We start from the raw sequence: 9,501 nt of genomic DNA, 5'->3' as shown, positions 1-9,501 counted from the left end.
CACAGTATTTCCTTGGACGCACACATGTGGGTGTGGAGCCCACCAGCAGCATCTGTGTCTACAGGCCCGGAGTCGGCTTGTCAGTACGGCAGGCAGGAGGGTCTGTGTTGTACCTCACCGCTTAGGAGTCTAGGTCTTCAGTGCAAGTCCACCTGGGTCCCCCACTGCGGGCCCAGCAGGTGCACTGCAGGGGCAGCACCTTGGCCTGAGTGTCCCCCAGTGGGAGCCGGCTCACACCCTCCTCCATCCTCCTACCCCTTCCTGCTTCTGGGTGTCTTGTGCACGCCTTGCCAGTTCATGTCCTGGCGGCATCACCTGCTGAAGTCTTAAACTTGTAAAAACTGTCTCCTCGCTAAACCTCGTCCCCACGGACGGGGAACCGAGCAGAGCGGGCTGTGTCCTTCCCAGGAGCAGGTGACTCCCAAAGAACAAGTCAGGTGATACTGAGGGCCAGGGGCCTCACAAGGCGGGACTGTCGCACAGTCCCATGCGTCTCGCCACGCTCTTGCAGAGTTCCAGAAGCACGGGCTGCGCCGGCGGAGGCGGCCAGGCCCCGCACTGCCGGATGAACAGCATCCCTGCCCTGCCCGGCCTCCACCCGGCGTACCAAGACCGCAAACCTTCTCGGCTTTCTGTTGGACATACTTTCTCATTGGAATGAAGGAAAATTCTCCCATTTTTGAGCCATTCTTTTGTCAATTCTACAAAACTGCATGTAACTTTATAAATATTTTTAAAAGATATAGTTTTGTAAATATTTAATATTCTGCTAATTTGATTTTGAATTGTAAATGTCAAGTATTCTGTTTTTGGGGTTTTTATGTTTTATTATACTTTGTTAAAAAGGAAAAATTGTACATTTTTAGAATGTTTTTATGAGTAAATTTAATGTACTGAAAATAAAAATTTTAAAAAAGCCTGTGTCATCCTGGCCAGCCTCTCTGGTCTCGTGTGTGGGGCAGGCGGACACCTGCTCTAGGATACTTTTCTCCCCTCGGGTCCTGCTGTTTAAAGAAACTGTCTCACCAGGATGGAAGTTCTCTGCTTCAGGGGAAAAGTGTTTGGAGTGGTGGCCGGCGCTCTGGAGCCGGCCAGGCTGCCCGCCTTGCAGCCCTGCTCGGAGGGCAACGCGGGGGCAGCACCGACCCGGGACCTCTCTGAGGTCCGGCTCCTCTGGAGTAGCGCCAGGCACCCGTGAGGCTCCGTCCCCTCCCTGTGGCTGCACTGCTGCACCCATGTTCTTTTTGTCTTTTTGAAACGGTCTTGCTATGCAGTCCAGGCTGGCCTTGATCGCTTCGTAACCCAGGCTGGCCTTGAACTCCTGGCAGTCTTCCTGCTTCAGCCTCGAGTGCTGAGATTACTGGTATGTGCTGCCATGCCTGGCCCTCATGGCTGCCCCATGCTGTTTTTTAAGAAGCACTGGTATAGGCATCTTATTGATTACACAGTAGTTACACTGGCTGCCCCATGCCTGGTCTGAGTGCCACCGTGCCCCTCCACCGCTGGGTGGAGGCCAGCCACCGCCAGGGATACTCCTCTCTGCACCATTAGCACACGTTCTCTGCACCAGTCTGGCTGTCACTGGTGGCACATTCCCACAGCCCCCAGGTTTTGGCGTCTTCCCTGCTGCGGCCCTGGCCAAGGCTTGGTGCTGAGGAGGTGAGGCCCCGGGTGCTCCCCACCCCATGGCCACCACCCAGAGCAGCCCTCAGCGCCAGTGCACACAGGAGGCGATGCCCAGACAGTTCAGCTGCATCTTTTATTTGATTAGTGCATTAAAAGTACTGGTTTTAAATAGCCTATAAACAAACAACAGCCCTCTCAGCATGGTATTTGTTTTTTAAAAAGCACTGGTATAGGCATCTTATTGATTACACAGTAGTTACAAGGATCTTGATACAGTGGCATGTATAGTCTAAAGGAAACAGGCTGAGGACATGTATCATGTAAACACACAGGTTAAAGTCACTGTGGGGGACACGCATGCAGGAGGAGGGACCCTGGCATGGCCTCACTGCTTCTCTGCAAGGGCAAAGGAGGCCCTGGGTGTGGCCTGCTTTGGTGGCAGTGTGACTGTGACCTTTCTGTGGCACTGCCACACAGGCTCGTGTGAGCTGCAGGATGGGCCCTGTGCCCTGGGCACACAGTGGGACTGTCAGCGACGTGAGACCCTATCCCTAACACCGTAAGTGCCCACTCCTGGAAAAGCCCACCCCGCGCCACTTGGGCCACAGGCAAAGGGTGGGGCTCACACCGCAGCCTTAGGACAGCACTGGCTACTGCAGGGGCCATGGGAGGCCTCAGCCCAGAGAAGTCCAGGCAGAAAAAATGCCACGGCTGCCCACCGCTTTGAAGGAAACTAGACACAAACGACAGGACTCAACTCGCGGCACAGCGCGGCGAGGTTCGGGGCCTCGCCTCTCAGAGCAGCTGAGCTGAGCAGGACTCACACGGGAGGCCTGCTCGCTGCTCCTGCCCACCCCGTGCTGCACAAAAGCACCGCGCCAGCTCTGGGCGAGAGCTTTCCTGGGATGGAGGGAAACCCTTCCACAAAGGCTCGGCGCTGAGCTGGGAAGGGCCTTGGTGTCTCGAATGCCTGAAGTTAAGTTGCTGCTCCAACTGCAAGTTCCTACTAAGGGAAAGGCATTAAAATAACTGAAGGTCTGTTTTGCTGGCAATTTAGGATGCAAAGTATTTTATTTTTAAACTTCTAAACTTTGAAAACAAGGTAGCTGAGGTTAAATAATAGAGCTTTCCAAAGCTGAGTGTGCTCACTGGAAATCAGTTTATCTGCATGAAATACAAAAACAACTTCCTGAAACTCCTACGTGGGAACAAGACTGTGCTGACGACCTGGACCGGACGAGCTGAGCCATCTCAGCTGGTAACATCCCTTTTCTCCTTGGCAAGGGCTCAGAAACCTCCGCACACTGTCTAGTGGCACACGGACAGCCCTCTCCCGAAGGTCTCCTGGGAGGCGTACACCATGTACAGGAAGCCGTCCTCGTCCTTCTCGCTCTCGTACACCTCCGAGATGGGCGTGGACACGCTCACCATGCTGTGGCCGTTCACCAGCAGGAAGAAGGCCTGGTTGGCGTTGAGCTGCAGGCGTCGCCTATTGAGGGGAGCAATGCAGAGAGATCGCACAAACCGGCACGCGCGTTTGGAGGTGTGTGCGACCGCCCCACCCCATGGCTAACGCGAGGGTGGATCGAGACTTGTAAGTGCTGCTTCTGGCAAAACGCAGCGAGGCGTCTCAGCCTGCTCCTAAAGCACCATTCCTGATTATATTCCTTGTCACGACTGGCTATAGCTGCGGACAGGCTGCTTGGCCTAAGCCGGCCCACTGACTGCTGCTGCAGTCTACCTTCGCTCTTACCAATGTTAGTTCCATTCTAAAGGACATCTATGCTAGGTGTTGCCTGAAAGAATAGGGAGAGACCTGAGGCCCAGCACGGGAGAAGCGAAAACCGCAATCCTCACCAGGCTGGGCCACCCACTAGCAAGACCAAAGACGCTGCACAGGAGAGCTGCTTGGGGAGATGGGACAGAGGACGGGGCTGAATACCTGATGATCTTGATGAGCTCACTCATGTTGACGTGGTCAGGGACGAGGAACTTGGTTTTATCCAAGACAGGCAGCTGCTTCTCACCCTTGTAACGTTCTATGATCACCTAGGGAAGCCAGAGTGACTTAGAAACAGGCATAGACAGCAAAAGAGCAGCCGGGCGTGGTGGGGCATGCCTGTCATCCCAGCACTCTCAGAGGCCGAGGCAAGAGGATCAGAGTTCAAGCCCAGCCTGAGCAACTTAGTGACTCAGCGACAGCCTGTCTCAAAACATAAAAAAGCTGGGGACATAGCTCAGTGTGAAGGCCCTCGGTTCAATCTCCAAAGTTTCAAAAAGAAACGAGACAGCCAGTGTGCTTCCCACGCTGCGGCTGACACCTGCCACGGCGGGGCTACACATGGCAGTCCCTGCTCTTCCAGCAGCACTCCTGCAGCGAGCGAGGGTCGTCTAGCGTGGTAGGCCTGTTTCTGACACGGTGGAGCAGGGGGGGAAACACTCGGCTATGTATTCTTCCATTCTGTTTGAATTTGGTACCATGACAAACAAGCCTCAAGGGACAGAGGGTGTGGACTTCAGCGTGGAGAGCTGCAGCAGTCCTGTATCTCCTCCGGCCACCATCCCGCATGTCTTTTTCTTTCTTAGGGTAACAGGCTCAGTGTTGTTCCACACTGGACTTTCTCTACTTGGCATGAGAAAAATCCGAAGTCATCTCTCCCAAGTCCAGAAGACACCATGATTGGCTGGCTCTGAAGACAAAGCTGATGCAGAGTGACTGGAGGGCCCTTGGCTTTCTGAGGTCCCCAGGGTTGAACCCAGGGCCTGCTCACTGAGCCGCACCCCCAGCTTCTCTCTGTGTGCTCCAGTCTCCACCAGCACGGGTGACTGCCATGTGCCCTAAATCATGCACATCTGTAACAGCCACCTGGCTGGGCCTCTCCCCATCTGACAGACGAGGACACCAGGACCAGTGGAACTTCAGTAACTACTCCAAGATCACTCAGCAGCTCTGAACTGGGGACTGGGAGGCAGCCTGGCTAAAGACAAGGACAGCTCCTGTGCATGCTGCTGTAAGAGCCTGTGCGAGTCTGCCGCCTGCGCCCCGGGCACAGGAGTGGGCGGCTGCACATCAGGGAGACACTCAAGGGAGCAGCTGTATCTTAAGCCAGGAATGTGGTGCATGCCTGTAACACCAGCCCTCCAGGAGGCTGAGGCAGGAGGATCACAAGCTTGAGCCAAGCCTGAGAATCTCAGCAAGACCCTGCCTCAAAACAAAACAATACAAAAAAACCCCGAGAAGCACTGGGGATATAGCTCATTGGAATAGGAACAGGCCGGGTTTAATCCCCAGCACCACAAAAAAAAAAAAAGAAAGGAAAGGAAAGGAAAAGAAAAATGAAAAACAAAAAAAAAAAGGAAGGCAGGCTGTTTTGTGGCCAGGGTTAAACTCCAGAGCTGCAGAAGCCCACAGCAGCCACTGCTGCTTCATCCCTTTGAAAGATGACAGCTTCTTTCCGTGACACACAGTGCGGAGGGTGGAGCGCAGGGCAGAGCGCAAGGTGGAGCGGAGCCAGCACAGGCCTGGGTTCCAGCCCCAGCGCCGAAAACAGACCAATCCAGAGAAAGGCAGACCCAGCCCCACAGCCCTTTCTGCTCTCAGGAGAAGCAGCACCTGGGTGAGACTGTGAGTGCTTAACTCTAGGCTGTGAGGCTGACACACAGGGTCCGAATGTCACTGGATCCAGAACCCTGGAGAAGCCCATCTCGGGAAGTGGTAAGGTGCCGCTCTCCCCAGGCCGCTTAGCAGATGGCGCCTGCGGGACCTACCGGGATCTTGGTGGGATGCTGCTCTCGGATGAGCCGGACGTCTTCTACTCTTTGTTCTGCAACAGAGAAGAGACACACGTCAGGGGCCCACAGCCTCTTCCCGAGTTTCCGCGGCAGCTGTCCCCTGGGCATGCCTCGCTGTGGCAGGGCCACTCTCCTAGAAGGCAGGGATGTAGACACCAATGCCTCACAGCTTACAGGTTCATAGCTAAGGCCAGAGGCAGTGCACAATAAACGCACAGTTCTGCTGCACAGGAAGGTGGGGGCCCAGGGCCGAGGCTGGGCTCAGGCCTGGGACAGACATGCTCTCCCCTCCAAGGGCCCCTGCCACCCAGGATGTCCACGTGCGCTCGCTTCCTGCAGTTCCCTCTGACATGGGTCACTCAGGACATGGGGCATTCAGTGCAGTGTCCTCTTGTCACTTCAACTTCCAAGCTGCTATGCTGACAGGGAAGGAGCTGCTCAGGAGAGCTCAGAAGAACACCGCACTTCCAAGCTTTAAACACTGCTCAGGGTCCAGGGATATAGCTCAGTAGCATAAGTGCCTGCCTGGCAAGTGCAAGGTCCTGAGTTCGAGTGCTGCTACTAAAAGAAAAAGACACACTGCTCGGTGCCTCAGAGAAACCAAAGCTTAAGTCACGAAGTCTACTGTTGAAAGCTTTTCTGAGAATCTATTTTCCTTTTTAATATAATCACTTGTTTTCAACAATTTTAGTAGGCTTTTTACACTACACAGGAAAAAGATAAGCCAAGTCCAGTTCTCAGTAGCCTGATCATACAATCGGACACGCACACACTTCATCACAGAACAGTGTGAGTATGTGATTGATGCAGCACCAGGAAAAACCTTGCGGCAGCAGGGTGTGATGTGCAGATCTGTAATCCTAGGACTAGGGAGGCTGAGGCAGGAGGATCTTTGGGAGTTTGAGGACAGCCTGGGCTACAAAGTGAGCTCAAGGCCAGCCAGAACTGCATAGTGAGACCGTGTCTCAAAATGACCATAAATAAATAAATAAAATAAACCTTACAGCAAGAAAATTAACAAAAATCACCTGTTTTAGATGTGTTCAATGTCAAATTTTCCTTTTTTCTCCAGAAAAAAGATGCCATGACTGATATAAATTTACTGTAATTGCTAGTTTCATCTGATTAAAGTTTTCATTTTTTACAGACCATTGAAATAATCTCTACGTTCAAGTACAGCCACAGAAATTCTATTTCTATCTTCTCACATAACATTTTATTTCATGTCACGTCGCCCCCCCCTTTTGAGACAAGGTCATGCTGTGTATCCTAGGCTGGCCTCAAACTCACAGGTTCTTCCTGCCTCGGCCTCCAAGAGTGCTGGGATTACAGGTATGGTTATCCAGCTAATCCCAGTTTCTCTTTAGTTGCAAATTAAAGTCATTCCTCCACTACATTCACTATTGCCAGCTGCTCTTTTTTTCTTGGCTTTCATTTATTAGTACAAGCTGGGCGTGGTGGCGCACGCCTGTAATCCCAGCACTTGGGAGGCTGAGGCAGAAGGATCGTTGTGAGTTCATGGCCAGCCTGGGCTACAAAGTGAGTTTGAGGCCAGCCTGAACTGCATAGTGAGACTCTGTCTCAAAAAGACAAAAAAAGGGGCAGGGGATTTAGCTCAGTGGCACAGTGCCTGACTGGCAAGTGCGAGCTCGTGAGGTTGTAAGTTCGATTTCTGGTACCAGAAAAAAAAAAAAAATTTATTAGTACACATCTGCAGTATGCAATGATCACATTCCTTGTCCCACCTGACATTTTACAGTTAACACAGTGGTGGGAACCTATGGCACAGGTGTTGCTGTATTCTTCTTTTAAGACAAAAGGTGTTAACATAGAGGTTTTTTTTTTTTTTTTTTTTTTTATGGTTTTCTGAGACAAGGTCTCACTATGTAGTCCAGACTGGCCTCGAACTCACAGTGATGCCTCAGCCTGAGTACTGGGATCACAGGCACGCGCCACCATGCCTGGTTAAGAGTTTTTTTTTTTTCTAAACTAAAAGCTCAGTGTTCAGGTTTAATCACACAGTTGATACTTTGCAATAAGTAAGTGGGTCTTTGCAATAAGTAACTCAGTCTCTAAAAGGCTCACCACCGCTGCTTTAAAATAAGTAACTAAGCTGGGCATGGTGGGGCACGCCTGTAATCCCAGCACTCGGGAGACGACGGCAGGAGGGTCATTATGAGTTCGAGACCAGCCTGGGCTACAAAGTGAGCTCAAGGCCAGCCTGAACTGCATAGCGAGACCGTCTCGAAAAGACAAAAATAAATACATAAAAATAAATAAATGAATAAATAAACACAAACATAGGTGCTATAAGCAAAGAGGGGCTTAGAACGCATGCATCTCTCTACAAGTGCACACAGGAAGTCCCTGACTTACACACTTGTTTGCAAGTCCCACAAAGTGGGTCTTGTACACCTTTGATACAAATATACCTTGTAAAGTAAAAATCCAAAAGCGAAAATACAGTAAGTCACCAACTGTACTACAGTACACCATCACACTGTACAGTACACACACAGCAGCACGACTGGGACAATATCTGGCAGACACCTGAGCTCCTCCCCTGATTTGTTCACCATCTACAAATGTTTGTAATGTGAGGTCCACTTGTATCTGTCAAAGTTCACAACTCCAACGTTGTAAGTTAGGGACTTACTGTATTCCTATTGAAAAATGTGAGGATGTAGATAAATCTAGGTACTGTTAACAGTAAACTGGCTGGGCGTGGTGGTGTACACCTGTAATCCCAGCATTTGCTTGTAATCCTAGCACTAGGGAGGCTGAGGCAGGCGGACCACCAAGGCCAGCTTGGACTACATAAGGAGACCCTGCCCTCAAAAACAGAAAAACAAAATACAGTAAACTGGACCCAGCAGCTTTCATCCTTGGATCCCTCTCCACTTCCTGGGGGCCCCCTGCCCCATTCTCACGCCCGAGCGCTCCCAGCCAAAACCATGCTGCGCCATGGAGACTGGCTTCTGTCTCTTTCCCAAGGAAGCCTCCGCTTGTCAGTGTCACCACTTCGGGGTGGAGGAGAAAACCGCCCTTTCATTAATTTACTGTAACAAATAAATAACACTTTGCATTTCCTTGACTGTGCTTCACATTTAAAAGCTTATCCTAGGTGACTGGGTGGTCCACAGCTGTAATCCCAGCACTTTGGTGCTGAGGTAGTAGGACTGCCCAGGGCTGCAGAGGGAGATTCCATTGTAAAAATACAAAACAACAGTGCTGGGTGTGGTGGCGCACACCTGTAATCCCAGCACTTGGAAGGATGAGGGAGGAGGATCAATGCGACTTCCAGACCAGCCAGTAGAGCTCAAGGCCAGCCTAAACTGCATATCGACCCTGTCTCCAAAGTGACAAAAAACCCCACAAACAAACAAAAAATACAAAACAAACAGCTTATCCTAGTAAGTCTGAAAGTAGCAACCAGAAGGGAAGAGATTTTCTATACCACAAAACGGATTTACGGGGTTAACAGAAGAACGAAAGCAGACTGTGAATGGGAGGCCTCCCAGCCAGAAGCCAGTGCCACCTTCATCCTGACTCATCCCCAAAACAAGGCCCCGAAAGGAAAGACGAGGCGCTTCCGGGGCCCCTGCAGCTGCCCCTCTGCTTTCCCTGCGAGCGGCAGCAGCCCTGGCGGGCCCGCGGGGCTCCCTGCCTTCCTTCCCGGTGCTGTAATGGCGGGTCTGCAGGCTGCCTACAGGGCCATCAGGGACCCAGCCCTGGCCCCGCGGAGGAGACGCTGAACAGCCGAATGGAAGCTGAAGGAACTGGGTCCTGGCTCCTTTCCTCCGGCCTCTAAAACTGCAGACCGCTAAGCGTGCTAGCTAGCGCACACGGTGAGCCTGGCACTCCGGAGGCTGAGGCAGGAGGATCACGCGTTTGGGGCCAGCCTGGCCTGCATGACGAGACCCGCTCCCTTGGAAGCCTCCGGGCGGACGGACAGGCAGCGGAGTTTCAGGCGTGCCTGCTTTGCCAGCCGCCGTCCGCACCTCCCGGGGTCCGTCTCCCGAGCGGCCCGGGGGCGCTCCCGAGCCCGGCGCTACCTCCAGGGTCACCGGCCGCCGCCGAGCG

At 52.4% G+C, this 9,501-nt stretch overlaps 1 protein-coding gene across 1 annotated transcript in view; it reads right to left on the bottom strand.

Annotated features, from left to right (window-relative positions):
- Positions 1-1,740: 1,740 nt before the first annotated feature.
- Map1lc3b (microtubule-associated protein 1 light chain 3 beta) overlaps positions 1,741-9,501 on the bottom strand; it is a 15,807-nt gene continuing 8,046 nt past the window's right edge. Inside the window, exons 2-4 of the mRNA XM_005411002.2 lie at positions 5,395-5,450; positions 3,569-3,675; positions 1,741-3,115 (exon numbers count right to left, since the gene is read on the bottom strand). Coding sequence (XP_005411059.1) covers positions 2,935-3,115; positions 3,569-3,675; positions 5,395-5,450 — 344 coding nt within the window. The 3' untranslated portion in view covers positions 1,741-2,934. The remainder of the gene's footprint in view (positions 3,116-3,568; positions 3,676-5,394; positions 5,451-9,501) is intronic.

This window comes from Chinchilla lanigera, unplaced genomic scaffold (genome assembly GCF_000276665.1).
Source record: "Chinchilla lanigera isolate Chin_1 unplaced genomic scaffold, ChiLan1.0 scaffold00140, whole genome shotgun sequence".
NCBI classification, from domain to species: domain Eukaryota; kingdom Metazoa; phylum Chordata; class Mammalia; order Rodentia; family Chinchillidae; genus Chinchilla; species Chinchilla lanigera.
This window is presented reverse-complemented; position numbering and strand designations above follow the sequence as displayed.